Source organism: Dromiciops gliroides, chromosome 4, assembly GCF_019393635.1.
Source record: "Dromiciops gliroides isolate mDroGli1 chromosome 4, mDroGli1.pri, whole genome shotgun sequence".
Classification (NCBI taxonomy): Eukaryota; Metazoa; Chordata; class Mammalia; order Microbiotheria; family Microbiotheriidae; genus Dromiciops; species Dromiciops gliroides.
Genome location: NC_057864.1, coordinates 35,106,281 through 35,122,412, shown reverse-complemented (window position 1 = coordinate 35,122,412; position 16,132 = coordinate 35,106,281). Strand labels below are relative to the sequence as shown.

At 51.6% G+C, this 16,132-nt stretch overlaps 2 protein-coding genes across 2 annotated transcripts in view; both read right to left on the bottom strand.

Annotated features, from left to right (window-relative positions):
• Positions 1 to 1,070: 1,070 nt before the first annotated feature.
• Positions 1,071 to 11,699, bottom strand: GFI1 (growth factor independent 1 transcriptional repressor). The gene is made up of 6 exons (XM_044001526.1): positions 11,568 to 11,699; positions 10,819 to 11,013; positions 7,885 to 8,345; positions 7,583 to 7,720; positions 5,985 to 6,150; positions 1,071 to 2,865 (listed from the first exon to the last, which is right to left on the bottom strand). Exons 1-6 carry the CDS (start codon positions 11,680 to 11,682, stop codon positions 2,687 to 2,689), a joined length of 1,254 nt encoding a protein of 417 aa, XP_043857461.1. The 5' UTR covers positions 11,683 to 11,699; the 3' UTR covers positions 1,071 to 2,686.
• Positions 11,700 to 13,746: 2,047 nt separating this feature from the next.
• Positions 13,747 to 16,132, bottom strand: part of EVI5 (ecotropic viral integration site 5) — a 251,225-nt gene continuing 248,839 nt past the window's right edge. The window contains exon 20 of the mRNA XM_044001522.1: positions 13,747 to 13,866. Within this exon, the coding sequence (XP_043857457.1) occupies positions 13,783 to 13,866 (84 nt within the window). The 3' untranslated portion in view covers positions 13,747 to 13,782. The remainder of the gene's footprint in view (positions 13,867 to 16,132) is intronic.

The following is a 16,132-nucleotide window of genomic DNA, read 5'->3' as shown; positions in this document are numbered from 1 at the left end:
CCATACTTTTTTCCTTTTTGGTGTGTGTGTGTGTGTGTGTGTGTGTGTGTGTGTGTGTGTAAGGCAATTGGGGTCAAGTGACTTGCCCAGGGTCACACAGCTACTAAGTGTCAAGTGTCTGAGGCTGGATTTGAACTCAGGTCCTCCTGACTCCAGGGCCATTGTTCTATCTACTTCCCTACCTAGCTGCCCCTTGCCTACGCTCTTGAGGAGCTGCCTTGTTCTCCCAGGATGGGTTGTTAATCTCACTCCCTGTGTGGGTAAATCTTACTCCCCTCACTCCCTGCCCTCCCCTTCTAAGACAGACTTGTGACTGACTAGTTTGGGAGCTAAAAGGGAGCTGGGAAACTAGTTCTACTAGGTCAAATCTAGTTCAGCAACTTCATTTCACAGCTGGGGAAACCGAGGCGCAGAGAAGTGACTTGTCTTGACATCAGTCAATAAACATTTAAGGACCCACTTTTGTGCCTGGCACTAATTGCTGATGAAATTGTTAATGTCAGAAACAGGTTTAGAAACCAGCCTCCGGATTACACTCTAGTGGTGTAAAGTAGCTACAGAGCCTCGGGGCTTCCCCAGGAAAGGGCTTGGTTTTGTCACCCGTGAGCAGATGGAAGGTGCTAGGATATGCCCAGGGCTTGAGGCACAGAGATGAAAGGTACCCAGTTTAATGGGAAGAGGACTGGAAAGGACTTTGCAGATCAGCTAATCCAAAGGCTTTATTTTATACACGAAGAAGCTGAAGCCAAGGGCAATTAAAGTGATTTGCCCAAGATGACAATAGCAATAATAGCTAGCATTTAGAAAGGGCTTTAAGGTTTACAAAGTACTTTCTTTCCATGTTCTCATTTGATCTTCAACCTATGAAAGTTGCTATTATTTTCCATATTTACAGATGAAGAAACTGAGGTGAAGTTAACCTCAGGGTCACACAGCTAAATCAAAGGCATACCTCAAATTTGAACCCAGGGCCACTGACTTCAAATCTAGCACCTTTTGGGGCACCATACTTCAAATCTTTTCCCTGTCTGGGGTGGGGGGGGGGCAGCTAGGTGGTGCAGTGGATAAAGCACCAGTCCTGGATTCAGGAGGACCCGAGTTCAAATCCAGCCTCAGACGCTCGACACTTACTAGCTGTGTGACCCTGGGCAAGTCACTTAACCCTCACTGCCCCACAAAAAAAATTTTTTTTAATTGTGTCTAGAAGCAAATTGTTCCACCTTTCTAAGCCTGGGGAGGGATAGGGAAGGGAATCTCACAAGGCTGTGAGGATTAAATTAGAAAATATGCAGAAAGTATTTTTGTAGATTTCCAAATACCATCAAAATGTCAGCCATTGGGCAATCTTTTCTAGATGGTGCCTTGAGCTTCACCACCATTATATTCTGATAATGGCTTCTTCCAGATTCCACTGCTTTCTTTCCCTCAGACAAAGCTGAATTTCTTCCATATCTTATCTTCTCCCTCCACTGACTTAATAAAAATCCATGCGTATGTTCTCCATACTTTATTAACTTAAAATGTTACTCTAATAAATATGTCTCAATAAACATAAGCCACTGCATAACATCTACAGACACTGACAAACCTTACCAAAATTAACACCCCATTCTCCTCTAAGGTACATGCAAGTGTGTTTAACACAGAATCCACACGTCTGCAGGTCCACAGGTTTTAACAAATAATTTTTTTTTTAAACCAACCGAACAAAAAACCCAGTACAAACGTGTCCTCGAAGTAGCCTTTTGGCTACTTCCCAGTCTCTTTCGAATTGCCAGTCTTTCTTTGATCACTGCCTCTCCAAGAGCAAGGCAAAGATCACGGCCAATTCCCGGCCCTCTCATCACAAGAGCAGAGAACCCTGGGACTTTACTGCTCATCTTGGTATCCCCCCACCATGCCTTAGTTCAACATCTCAAATACAGCATGGACTTAGTAGAAATTTGTTCAACTGATGACTTTCTAGTAGTACACCACCCTGTTCTTTAGCTTTCTTCGGTCCACTGTTTTCCCGAAGAGAAACCCACACTTCTTTCAGACAAATGCCATGCCTTCTTTATTCTCCTCTCTAGCCTGGCACAGTTGTCTTGGTAAAGCATGTGGTTTTGTAAGTAGCTTATAGTAGCAATCTCTTCCAGTCTGCAAGTGCCCAGAGGGTCAGCTTGTGTGCTTCTTGAAAGGACATGGGGCTTTTGAAAAACTCCGCAAAAGAAAGGGAAGCAACAAAGCCCTCTCATTCACCTTTCCTTCAAAACCATTCAAATAGTTCTCATTTGTAAGTTGTACATCCTTCCTTCTTTGACTCAAGAATGTCAAATGGTCAGGGGAAAGGTGGAGGGGAGAACTCCCGTTCTAGCCGGAGGACCCTTCTTGGCTTGGTTGTATGTGGGGTGAGCAGAGATATGGGGTGACTGGAGTTGTCTGATCCCTGCTTGGGTCTGAGGTTTCAAGAATACCAGCTTGTCCAGTGTTTCCAGGGTCCGTCAAGTCCTTTAGACTCCACTTTAGATTGGAAGAGCTTTTAAATGCTGCTGCTGTCCCTTCTGGGTACTTGAGAGAAGTAAGAAGTCATTAGATTTAGAAGTAGAGGTTGAGGGGTAGAGATGGGATGTGGGGAAGGACGAGACAGAAAAAGGAGGTCTGTTCCCGATAGTGTTGACTGATGCTGCGGCATCCCGGCTAGGACTCACTTCAGCCCATGCTGCGTCTCCCTGTGCCTCCGGAGATCCACCTTTCGCTGGAAGCCTTTCCCACACAAGTCACAACCAAAGGGCTTGAAGCCAGTGTGCTTTCGGCTGTGAGTTATGAGATTAGAGCTCTGGCTAAATGCTTTGCCACACACCTGGCATTTGTGGGGTTTCTCACCTGCAAAAGATGTAAAGAGTAAGAGTCACTGGGTGTTCGACTTGGAAGGAAACAAATCTGTTAGATCAATCACCTGCTCTCAGAAGGTCCAGATAAATCTACCCGGGGGCCCTGGGCAGCAGCTAGCTTCCCCCAAAGACACATGAAACCATGCATTATAGCAGGCTGGCAGGCAGGCAGGCAGGCCGGCCACAGGAAATTCATGGACATAAGTCTAGGTACCAATAGTCACCTTGGTGGGCAAAGTACAGTAACAGGAACTAGTGGTTTGTCACATATCATCAGTGATGGCGTTTTCCATTGGCCCCTGTCCTAAGTGGGAAGCTCCAAAGCCAGGCTTCAAATAGGTTCTTGCAGTAAAAACAAACAAAAAAGAGTAAAGGGGTTTCCAACAGTCTAATTGATACCCCAGCAATGAGCTCCTGCTCTCAAAGAGCAAAAACTGGGCAAACTGAGGAGAGGATTCATTTTCTCTGAATCATCTAGGAAAATGTTCAGATTGGCAAGGGGTATTTTTAGGTACAAAAAGAGGTTAAGTGACGGTCCATATCAATGACAACATTCTTTCTTCCTCTCTCTCTTTATATCCCCAGAGCTCAGAATGGTGTCCGACCATTCTGGATAAACTGGGAATTAAAGGGTAGGAATGCTAACTAGTTTGAGGTTTGCTAAATGTTTTACCAGTATCTCATCTGAGCTTCCCAACACAACTTGGGGAGGCAGATGCTGTTATTAGGATCATTTTATAGACAAGGAAACCCAGGCTAAGAAAGGTTACATGACTAGCACCAGATCACAGAGCTAAGAAGAGTCTATGGTTATATTTGAACCCAACCCAGGTCTTCTTGACTGAATGACTATCTACTGTGCTCCCTAGCTACCTCAGAGTCACAATTTTTTTTTTTTTTTGGTGAGGCAATTGGGGTTAAGTGACTTGCCCAGGGTCACACAGCTAGTAAGTGTAAAATGTCTGAGGCCAGATTTGAACTCAGGTACTCCTGAATCCAGGGCCGGTGCTCTATCCACTGTGCCACCTAGCTGCCCCTCAGAGTCACAATTTTAACATACAAGTTTGGCTAATATTTTTTTGCTATAAGTATCTGGTCTTTCTCCAGTCACCCCACCCACTCTCTTTGCTCTTATGATGACAGCTCGATCAATGGATCAACCTCTTTCCCTCTCTCTCCCCCTCCCCCTCTCTCCCCCCTCCCTCTCCCTCCCCCTCCCCCCCAGATGGGTAACAGGATTCTTTAGAAACTGGCACATTCTCACCATAGTTTGTTCATTAAGTAACAAGCAAACAATAGATCCACTGGCTTTCCCTCTACCAGGAATGAGCTTTTGCATTATTTAGTGAATGGCAAATGCCAGAGATTTCTAAACACTTTTTTCTATCTGCTACTTTAGTCAAAGCCAGCCCTAGACAAAATTTGAAGACCACAAAGCTGTCTTCTCAGGGACCTCTGTTCTCCCTTCTGTAGCTCTTTCTCCCTTTTAATATTGCTGCTCCAGACACCTGATGTTTTCATGTCCTCCCCAGGTTGCCTGTAATTCACCATCCAGTGTACAGTCCTAGGCATCATTCCATACTCCAGACTTATAGATTCAGAACCTTGGGCCAGAAGAAACTCCCTTGTCCAAGTCCCTTATTTTCCAGATAAGGCAACTGATGACCCCAGAAGGGGAAATGACTTGTCTAATGGCTTATTAATGCACGGTAGAGACACGCCTGGAACTTAAGCCTCTTGCAAGAAGTTTGTAGGTTTTTGTAACCATGGGGTTTCAATGTTGGGCTCACTCTCTTTACTTGTGACACTTTACCTGGCTTTACAAATTCCTTTTTGGGGGGAATGCGGCGGTGGGGGGGGGGAGGGAGACTTAACAGGCACAGCATGTCAGTGTTCAAAGGGAAAGCCCCAAATTAGACCACCCGATGAGTTGGTGGCCACCTAGGTGTGATAAAAAGAGCCTGGGAGGCCTCCTGGCCCCAAACTACCTCCCCTGGGGTGCACCAAATCTCAATGGTATTCATTCTTTGCAGTTAAGGCATTGAAGGCTCCCCAGCCAAAACTATAAACGTCATCACTCCCTTAAACCCATCAGATTAGATAACAGAGTTCAGTACAAGGAAGAATTGGACCACAGGCCAGGTAGGTTTTGAGAAAAGAGCAAGCGATCCAGAAAACAGACACCATATTCCCTCCTGCCAAATAATAGTAAAGCCAGGTGATGGTTGTTTATTAGAAGTAACTCCGGGGCAGCCAGGTGAACACTTACTAGCTGTATGACCCTGGGCAAGTCACTTAACCCCAATTGCCTCACCGGAGGAGGAGGAGAAGAAAAGAAAAGAAGAAGAAACTCCACTGAATAGGCAAAGTGGAAGCCCTCTAAACGTCTCTGTTCAAACATCATTACTGAAGCTCAGACTCCAACACTGTATCTGGTAGCAGCAGTTGGGGGTGGAAATAGGGTGGGGAGGTGGGATGAGAAGAGAAGGCATGTTCTTCCTGAAGATGGAGACACTATAGCATGACTGGGCTCTGGGGGGATGGAGGGGAGGGCCAGATCCAAACCACATCCACTCTGTGCCACAATCATTCTCTGTGTCCTTTTCTAAATGAACTGGGAACAGATGTTGTTAAAGGGACCAAGCTTGGCAGTGATTCATTTGCCCTCCAGCCTCCTTACTCAGATGGCTTTCTCCAAACCTACCTACTGTAAGCACTTATGCCCTGCAAGGCCAGGAGCACATGGAGAACAGGTGGGATACAGAGGGAGAGGAGGATATGCTGGTCCTGAGGGTAAGGAAGGGAGAAGGACTGAAGACAAAGGTGTACATGTAAATGGACACAAGAAAAGAGGGTGAGGGGCAGCTAGGTGGAGCAGTGGATAAAACACCAGCCTTGGATTCAGGAGGACCTGAGTTCAAATATGATCTCAGACACTTGACACTTACTAGCTGTATGACCTTGGGCAAGTCACTTAACCCCCATTAACCCGAAAACAAAACAAAACCACCCCCCCCCAAGAAAACAAAACAAGCAACAACAACAACAAACAGGGCAAGGAAGATTTTGTAGGAAGTGTGACTGTTTAGGTGGTGGTACCCCAGATGTTACCTGTGTGGATGAAGGTGTGTTTCTTCATATCCGATTTCTGGTGGAACCTTTTCCCACAATACTGACAAGGGTAGGGCCGGGTGTCTGAGTGGATGAGTAGATGAGTAGAAAGTGTGGAGGATCTCTTGAAGCTTTTACCACAGATCTTACAATCAAAACTTCGTTCCTTTGGAGAGAGGGGCAGGGGTTCCCTTAGGTGCTTCCTCTCCCACCAAGCCATTCTCATCCCTGCCCCAACCTTGTTTCCCCTTCCACCAGATCATTCATAAGGCAACTCTTGAAATTACTTTGCAATTACATAGCTACTAGGAGCATAAAATCCCATCCTTGGAAGGGACCTTAGAGATTATCCAGGTTCCTTGAGATAGGGGACTATTTTTCATTGTGTTTCCCTGGTCCCTAGCATGGTGCCTACCACAGAAAGGCACTTAAGAAATGGTTCTGGAATTGAATTGTTGAATCCTTATGACTTAAGCCAAGCTGATAAGATGTAAGTAGCTGACAACTCCACCACTCCTTAATACACAAAAACATCTCCCATATTTCATTCTTCCCCTACAGGCCACACATTTACCTCCCTTGCCACTTAACCCGTTTTCTTTGTCCCACATTACCGTTCTTTTCCACCACCACCACCACCACACCTTTTCCTCTCCCCAATACACTTTTTTTTTTACAAAAACATTTCTCACTCTGTGAGCCACTGTGAACACAAAATCTCCCCACCTCAATTTCTTACACCCATTTACATTTACACCCCCTCCCTCCCCAGCAGATTTTTCAAAGTTTCCCAACTCTTAGTCAACTAAGACTCACGATGGTACAGTGGAAAGAATGCACACCTGTCGAGTCAGAAGATCCTTCCTCCATTCCCAGCTCTGACACTTATCACCTGTGTGACCTTGGGTAAGTCATTAAACTTCCCTGGGCCGCAACAGTTTCTTCACTTGTCAAATGAGGGTGTTGGACTTAAGAACCCCTTTTAGCTATATATCTCACCTTCTAGCCCTGTCCTCTGAACACCCACGGACAGAGAAATTTGTTTGAATTACCCTTTCCCACACAGAGAGGTCTTTTCAAATCAAGTGCCTATCAAAATCAGGGTGATAGAGTAGCCACTCACATCCTTCACCCGGGCAGATTTTTGCCACCTAGCTGGATGCTTTTCTTTCTCACCTACAAAAGGGAGGCGGGGCCAGAGGCACTACACTTGGACCATTTAGGAGAAAGGAGAGAGGCAAAGGGACAGGGCTGGAACATTCAAGCCTACGGTTCCATTGCCATAGCAAACGCCCTCTACCAAAGCAGAAGTCACCTGCTCAGCGGCTCTTGGACTTAGAGAGTTGTGCCCAGAACATTGAGAAGTTAAATGATTTACCTAGGGTCACACGGCCAATAAAGTGTCAGAGGTGGCTATATAGGAAAATACTGCCTTGCCGGAGTTATGCCAGAGCCCTGGGGATGGGTCGAGCCTTTAGGGCCAGATTGGGAAACCTCGAACCCCACTTCTTAAAGGGAGATTTGGCCCAGTCAGTCATTCTAAGTAACACCTGCCCCTTCTCGGGTTGGGCTGCGCAGGGGCGAGCTCTGGCACTTACCTGCGAATGCACAGCTTTATGCTGCTCCAGGCTGACCGCATGTCCGAAGGTCTTCCCGCACATCTCGCAGGCAAAAGGTCTCGTGCCGCTGTGGGACCTGCGCACGTGCACCTCGAGGCCGTGGGGTGTGGAGAACACCTGGGGTGCAGTGGGGGAGGGGGAGAAGAGGCTGAGAGGAGGGGAGGAGGAGCTCTGCTACCGAGAGGGGCGGGGCTTCAGGGGTTGGCCTCCCGGGACTGGCCTGGCCGGAGGGCAGGGCGCGGACGGGGAGGGACCAGAGGGACGCCTGGGTTCCCGCTCACCTTGCTGCACTTGATGCACTTATAGGAGCCGTTGTTGAGCAAGAGGCGAGTGCAGAGCAGCTCCGACTCCACCTTGATGCCGGAGCCCTTGTCCGGGTAGAGCCCGCCCGCCGCCGGTCGCTCGTACAAGCGGGCTGCCGCCGCCACCGCACCCGGACCAAAGTCCCTATAGAGGCCCAGGGCGGAGCCGCTGCTGCCCCCGCCGCCGCCGCTGCCGCCCTCGGAGGCCCCCCCGCCACAGCCCCGTTCCGGGCCGTAGAGGGCGGCCGCAGCGCCGGGCTCCGGGTTCCGTTCGCCGAAGAGGCCCAGCCCGGCGCCTCGCTCCAGGGTATGGCAAGGCCGGTAGCTCTGCACCAGATGCCTCAGGTCCGAGCCTGCCAGGCTGTTCCACGTGTAGGGCTTGAAGGGCACCGGAAAAGGCTGAGCCTCGTCCAGGGAAGGACACACGGACTTCTCGGAAGCTGTGGAAGCAGCAGGGACAGAGGGCACGGTCACAACCCCTCCCAGCCCCGGAGCTTGGTGTCTATCCTAACTTTTCAAGCAAACACCAAAAAACAGTCCCCCAGAGCCACTCGGCCTCGAAACGCGGCCCTAGCCTCTTTCCCGGGACAGTCCTTAAAGACAATGATCGAATTAGGGCGGCGCGAGGTGCACCGGCCCACGCAATGCCCACGGCTCGGAGAAGGGGTTAGCATTCCCTGCGTGGATACTTCTCTTTTCTGACTTGGAGAGTAGCAGCAGCTCAATAGCAGCTGCCCAATTAACCCCGACATTACACGGAGCGATTTCTGACCAAGTATCTCTAGGTCAGAAAATTCAGCCTCTGGACAGCGCTCGCCTACCTCTCGGGGAGGTCGGAGGCAGAACTCTACCGAGATGACTCCTCCTCCTCTCTCCCTGGGTGGGGGATGTGAAGCAAGGTGGGAGGGGAAGGGGGACCACAAAATACCGTAGAGATGCATAAAACAAGAAACTTAGCTTTATCTTTCGGAAAGTTAAAAAGGGCCGAACTAGGGACAGGAGGACATGGTGGGGACGAGGAGGACAGGTTCTGAGGTGAAACCATCCAGAGGCTAGATCAGCGCAGACAAACATCGAGGGCAGGACTGCGGAATTTACACAGTTAAATTTCCACCTGATCGGATTTTCCGATCCTCTAAAAGCGTTTTTTGTTTCCAGAAACTGCACACATCCTCACAGATTTCGATCAAACGAATAATTTTACACACAGGCTATGAATATATTATGCATGTACACACGCATTGGTCGGTAGTTCAATCAGTGTCGCTTTACTTAGCAGACAGCCGAGTGTTTATTCAGAACATGTTTTAGGGAGGCTTAGAGCATGTTTGCACCCTACAAGAGCGAACACGGAGAACTTGTATTCACAGAAACACTGGCATTTGGGTCTTAGCAAAATCATAATAATACACTGTTTCAGAAAATAATGGGGCTGTGCACGTTTGAAAAACTAGGAACCAAGTCTCAAGGTCCCTTTAAAAAAGTATAAAGACTTCTGAGAGAGTAGAATGGAAAACGTATTACCCCAAGCAGGAGATGTAGGTTCTAGGTTTGCCCATGCTCTGACTATAGCCTAGGACAGTTACTTTTTTTAAAAATTTTTTTTTCAGTTACTTTCTCTCTACAGTCCTTAGTTTCTCTATCTGTAAAGGAAAGAATTGAGCTGGATGACTTTTAAGGTCCCTTTCAGCTCAGATCCTAGGATTCTATGTCTTTGGGGAAAATTCAGCTCAATTGTGAGCTCTAACTTTTCCAAGTCAAAAAATCAGAAGTAACCGGCTTCCTCAGCCAGACAAACGCTCAGCTTCTTCCTATACCTCACCTAGGCAGTTACTTCGTTTTCACAAAAATCACTGTATTCAGATTCGGGTAACCAAAGACCCCGAGTCTTTGGCTGGATCTCAGCCATGTTTCCCTAACTAAACAAAAGGAAAAACTGGGGATTAGGAATTCTTTTCAAGGCAGACCCTTCCCAAGGATCGCTGACTCCCGAGAAGTGAGCAAGTTTAGATGGGGGCAAGCCTAAGAGGGTCAGGCGGGATATGGAGCAACCAACCCCTCCTCTTAGGCTTCCAGGTCAAAGATCAAATCTCGGCTTAGATAGGAGATCTGGTCAGACCCAATATCTGGGATACAGAAACTCAGGCTGTTAAAACTAGGAGGGAGACTGGTTTATAGAAACACCTTTTTCCTTCAGTCCCCACTTCAGTATGTTGTTTATGTACAAACCATTTTAAAAATACAAGTCGCTAAATTCAGTTCCCCACTCCTCTTTTTGGTGACTGAGTGGCAAACACCCTCTCACACCCATAGCCATACACTCCGAAGCAGGGCCTTCCTCCCTACTCCCTGCCTAAGTCAAGTAAGAGTCATTGTTGGGGTGGGGGGAGGGTGCCCTCTCTACTGGGCCATTCTGAGTTAGGGAAAACACCCCCCTGGCATTGCCTACCTCCGCCCTCTCACCCTGAGTTGAGCCGGAAAGTCACCCCCAGCAGCAGTGGCCTCCACCCTTCCTGTTCCCTCATGTTTTGTCCTTCGGTGGGGACAGGGTAATCGGGCACTCCTGTCACTTTACCCCCCAATTCTAAAGAATTTTGATTGGAAATTCAACTCAAAGAGGAAAGGGGGGGATTTTCCCTAATACAAACTATCTCATCAAGAAGAAAATCCTGATGCTCTTTCTGAGAAAAAATACACACAAACCAACTCCTACCCGAGCTTCCACTATCTCTGTCACTGGTACAGAACTTCCCTGGATCTTACCTCTGCTGCCTTCCCATAGTGGCTAGGATTTAACCCAAACTAAATTTGGACACAGACTTGTGCCCAGAGTTCCCCCAGGATGCCAACCAGGCCCAGATTTGCTTACCTCCATCCCTCCCTAACTCCCTGCTAACCCCCGGCTCTCGGTACCTGGAGATGCGGAAGGTGATGGAGGCCTCCAGAAATCCTCGAACTCCGAGCTCCTATCGCAAACACTGCCCTCACAGCTGGCCGGAGACGCTGAGACTGCGTCTGGGGCCTCGGTCAGTTGGGACTCTGGAGAGATTGGTCCTTGGGGCTCGGGCTCAGAAGGCCCCGGGCTGGAGTCTCCTGGCATCTTGCTGTCTGCTTCGGGAGAAGAGCGAGAGAGAGGGCTCAATCCAGTGTTGGAGCCCCGAGAGCAAGGATATGAGGGAAAAGGGCCCCCCTTTTAGACACTCCCTGGAAGCTGGAGAGCTAGGGCGCCTGGTCCAATGACCGGGAAACTGCTGGATTTCTGTCTCCACTCCCGGCATAAGGGCAGGCTTCTCTTTGCCCCATCAAGGGCCAATAGATGTGAGTGGGTAGCAAGTGGAACAGTGCCCACAGAGGGTTCCCGAGTCTCAGGCTTAAGCGGGTGGGGTAGGTGGAATGATAAAGGGGCTAGCTTGTCTCCTAAACGGGATCTAAAATAACAGTAATAATAGCAGAGCAAAAGGGGTGGCAGAAGGAACTGGAGAAGGGAATGTGGACTGAGAAGGGAAGAGGAGGAAGGAGGCTCCGGAGCCGGGCTGGGTTGGGGAAAGCAGCGGGGGCTCTGGGCCAGCGTCGGCACTGACTAGGGCGCACGGCCGCGGACACAGCCGCTGGCCTCTGGGCGCCGAGTCCCTCGGGCTCCGCCCGTGGCCCCAGCCCCGCACCTGCACAGATCTGCGCCAGCACATTCTCCAGGCGGAGCTCGTAGTCCTGGTCCTGGGAGCGCGGCTGGTGGTAGCTGTGTGCTTTCTTGCTCTTCACGAGGAAAGACCGCGGCATCCTCCCTTTGCCGTTATTCCTGCTGTCCCGGCTCCTCCAACCGCTGGCCAGGATCCGCGGGCACCCAGTTCACTCCAGGGTCACACCTGCCGGACGTCCAAGCTGCCACCTCGGAGGAGACCTGTTCGCCGAGAGATGGGTCGAAGCGTGGGTTGAGAGACCTAAGGCTGGGAGGGGACTGAGCAGTGCGTGAGGGAAAGCCTCCTGGCTTGGGGGGGGGGGGGAAGGAGAGGAGACGGAGAATGGGGCCCGGGTCAGGGAGGGGCCGCCGTGGGGAGGAGCCCTCGCCTCGGTGGCGCTGCTCCGCTCACCAGGTGGTACTCAGACAGGTGGCTAGAGCCGCCGGCTGCGTCGGCAGACACAAGCCCAAACCATAAAGTGACTGCCCTCGAAGCAGAGGGGCCTCTCCTTAGGATCCTCCGACCTCTCTCCCCTCCACCCCCCAGCTGGCCTCTCTTCCCTGTTTCCACACACTACTGTCTAGCTGTCCCCCGCCTTCGCGACTCCTCCCCTTCCCCTCAAACCTCGCTGGGGAAATCAAACCCGCCTGGAGGGCCAAGAGTGAGACAGTCTCGATTCACCCGGTTACCCGAACTCGGTCACTCAATCCCTGGCCTGTATCTGTCATCTGGAAGGGAGGGGGGAGGGGCGGGGCACCGGACGGTAACTGAGATGCCCGCCTACCGTGCAAGGGGGTAGTTAGGAGGCCAAGGGACCGCCCCGAGCCAGGGTCCCGTCTGTGAAGGACAAGCTCAGATAAACAGAGACAAAGACAGAGGGACAAGGGGACAAGCGGATACACACCAAGGGCAGAAATCAAACGTCTAAGTGAAATCTCTCTCTCTCTCTCTCTCTCTCTCACACACACACACACCCACCCTAGCTTATGGAGAGTAATTAGCTCGGGAAATGGCGGCTGAGTGGATCAAACACACAAACAAAGGGGGGTTGGGGGTTGAAGCAAAGAGGAGACCTGCCCTCAGCAATCCTCAATCCCTGGCTTTTACCCGTAAAAAAGGGCATTTTCTTGTAGTCCAAAAAAAATTTTATTTTATTTTTTTTTGGTAAAACTCAAATCGTTGAATGCTGGGAGAGGCCTTTGAGGCACAGCCCGGGACTCGAGAAGCGCTCACACTCGAGGATCAGGTTAGAAGCAGAGCTCAGGGAGAACGGAAAGTTATTGAGACAGACTCATCAGCAAGGACATTCGAGCTGTGGCCGCTACTGCAGGTGGAGGAGGGCGGGAGGCAGGAGGGGCCTGGGGGCAGCTCTGGGCTGCTGCTTGCTGCCTGGAGAGGCCTGGGAGACAGACTGATCTCGAAGGCCCTCTCTCATTTACCCACGATCAATTCACTTTACCCTATCCCCACAGTCCAGCTGCGGATTGGATGGGGAGTAAGGAGTAGCCTCTTGAAGAGGACAGTGAAGGGAAGGGGGCAGAGGGGGGCATGGATAGCTCCTCCACCTTCTCCCGGGACTCCTCTTTGTCTGACCAGGTGAGGTCTCTTTAAAACGAATCTGGCCCGTGTGCGCCTCCACATTACCCGAGGGGGCACCCGATGGACCAGCCCTAGGGAGGTCCCAGGCTTGGAGTCTTAGGACATCAAAAAGAAGGGAGGAGAAAAGCTGCTACATCCGAGCAGATGGGTGCTCCTCTGTCTTGGGGGCAGGGGGACCTTCTCCTGTCATCGAGCCTTCCCTCATGACAGCGTCCCCTCTCTCCACTGCAGTGACCATCTTTTAAACAATACCAACCCTCACAGTCCAGGCTCAGTAATGTGTCCTAAACCCTCCAGGTCGGAAAACACAGTTGGTAAAAGTAGAGGATTAGTCTGAGTTGGAAGATAGAATTTTCTCTCTCCCAACCCCCATCCCCTCTCCTCTCCACTCTATCCTGCTACGAGGGTGCATTGGCTTTAGAGGAAAGGATAACTGGGGGGAGAGGGAAATATTTCGAAAACACTCTCCTTTCTAAGATTATAAACCTGTTCAGAGAGATGCTGTTTCCCCCTCAGTGCCACAAATCATACACACACACACACACACACACACACACACCTGGCCATCCGTGTACTGTCCCTGCACTGGTCTGGTTGGTGATCAAGTCTCTTCCTGGGAATCCTTGCGGAAGGACACCACTTCTTCCTCTGCTTGCGTTTCTTGTGTCGGTGAAGCAAACAGACCCTCCAGAAAGAAGAAGCAAAGTCAATTCGATTCACCGAACATTTATTCCCAGCCTGCTAAGTGGCAGACCCTGGAGACGCAAAGGCCAACGTGAAACAGTCCTTGGGCTTAAGAACTGACATCCTACTGCATACCCACAACCAACTCCTAGCTAGCCAGCTCCACGAACAAAAATTGAAATCGAAGAAAAACGAAAGACCAACGAAAGGCGTCTTTGAACAGCGGTCACCCTGGGAGGGAGAGATAGATAGTCGAATCCCACAGTACCCGTGAACCCGCCTTTCAAAGCATCCTTAAGGAGGTGCAGTGCGGGACAAGTAGGCGGAGAGAATTCAGCAAGGGGAGGCCTGATCCGGACCTTTGTCTCTTACGCTCCCGACTTCCGTTGTTCCCCAGATTCCAGCGGTGGTTCGGAGCTACCCTGATATGTTTTCAAGAAAAGTCGTTCCTCTCACCCTAATCTGGACCCATTTAGAGGGCATCCCCCAAGGCCAGGCCTAGCCAGCCATATATCCTGTTTCTGCCTTGCTTTTCCACTGGCATTCGCTGTCGGAGATGCCCACTCAGGGCAGTGGACGGGTGCTCCCTTGGGTTGGCGGGATGAGGACGGAAGGAGAAGCCAAGACTCGGTCTTCTGGGGACCCGGGGCAGAGCCCTGCTGCTTGGGACTCCCTCTCTCTTTCCCCAAGCCCTGTCGGCGGCCGTCCAAGGCCACAGATACAAGCCGTGGGAAGGAGGCCTCCAGGGTGCAGCTGGCGTCGCTGGGGGGAGGGCGGGGGAGGCAAGGACTCAGGTCTCTCTGAACAAGGCAGCTAAAAGGGCCCAGAAGATTTCCAGAGCCCTCCTTCCAGGGCCCGGATGACCAAGTTTTCATACACCTCCAAGACTCCTGAACCCACCGCTCCCCGGGAACCGAGGAGTCGGAGGAAGTGAAGGGGGCGGCTCCTTTCCCTTAGGTGGGCCTCCCCCTGTACCCCCGCACACACGCACAGACCTCCCGGTACGCTGCCCCCACTCCCCCAATACCTCCCCATTCTTCCATCCCAGGAGAAGGGCAGAGGAAGGGGTGTGGCGCCTCAAACAAGCCAGGGAGCTCCTTGGGCTCGCCAAGAAGATTCGGGGAGCAGAGCCTGCAGCTGGGCACTGTGAAACTTCCGGAGCGCAGGGGCGCGGGCGGATAGGGACGCACACCCTCTTTCACGCGCCCCGAGGTCCGGGCATGGAGGGGAATGCTCCCACTTGGTCACCCGACGGATGGAGTGCTGGGGCGCTACCCCAGGGATCCGCAGTCCGGTCTGGCCCCTTTCCTCCCTTCCCGTGCCTCCCCCACCGCACTGCTGCCGCCCCGGAGCCCCAGCTGGAGGCGCAGAAAAGCACGAAGGGAGACGCTTACCACGCACGGGGCCGCAGCCTGGAGCCGCAGCTCTCTCCAGACCCCTTTCAGACGGAGTCTCTCTCTGTGGAAGATCGCGCGCTCTCTGGTTGCCTTTTTAATTTTTTTTTCCTTTCTTTCAAAACTCCTTCCGAGCTCAGCCCCCAAAACCACAAACTTCTACTTCCTGAGCGTTAGGGAGCCGCGCTCGCACAGACCGCTCTGAGTCGATCGCCGCCGCCCCCCGGCCCCCCCCCCCCCGCCCGAGTCAGGCTTGCAGTCACTCCTCACAGCCCCCCCCCCAGACCAGAGCCCCAGGAGTCAGACTTGTCCCCCTCCCCCCTCAATTCCTTTGGTCTCAGGGCCACCAGGGTGCCGAAGCGCAGGCTCTGCGCAAGGTGCAGAGGCCGAGGTTAGGGAGGCCTGGGTCCCTCCTCCCACTTTCCTCCTCGGCTTATTGCTCTTGACTGGCTGATGGAGGGGAGGAGGGGAGGGAGGAGAATGGGTTAACACTGGGCTCTGAAAATGACACGAAAGAAACTGAACTATTCTTGGCCCCGAGTGCGACTTCCGAAGCGAGAACAAGTTACAGATTCAGGACACAGATTGACTCAGGCGGCGCAGGAGGACCAGGAGGAGGAGGAAGGGGAAGAGTAAGGAGCCCGAGGGAAACACCTCGGAACTCGTACCCTTGCCTCTTCCTCTGATGGCTTCGGCCTCCCCCCAATCTTGCCGGCCCCCTCCTGCCAACATTTCCGAAATCCGCGTACCCACCCACCCCCCGAGCCCGGGGATCTGAACCCCTCTCAGTCTGAAATCCACCTCCTACTCCCACCTAGGTTCCTGGGGGCTCTGAAGCTCCCCGGGCCTGCAGCCCCTTCAAGGCTGGGGGAG

Bases quoted from the DNA above. Each gene is read 5' to 3' on its own strand.
- GFI1 (XM_044001526.1), bottom strand. From the start codon at position 11,682: ATGCCGCGGTCTTTCCTCGTGAAGAGCAAGAAAGCACACAGCTACCAC. The intron at 8,346-10,818 runs GTACCGAGAGCC...CTGCTTCCACAG, and splicing joins ATCACCTTCCGCATCTCCAG to CTTCCGAGAAGTCCGTGTGT. The intron at 7,721-7,884 runs GTGAGCGGGAAC...ACTGCACCCCAG, and splicing joins AGTGCATCAAGTGCAGCAAG to GTGTTCTCCACACCCCACGG.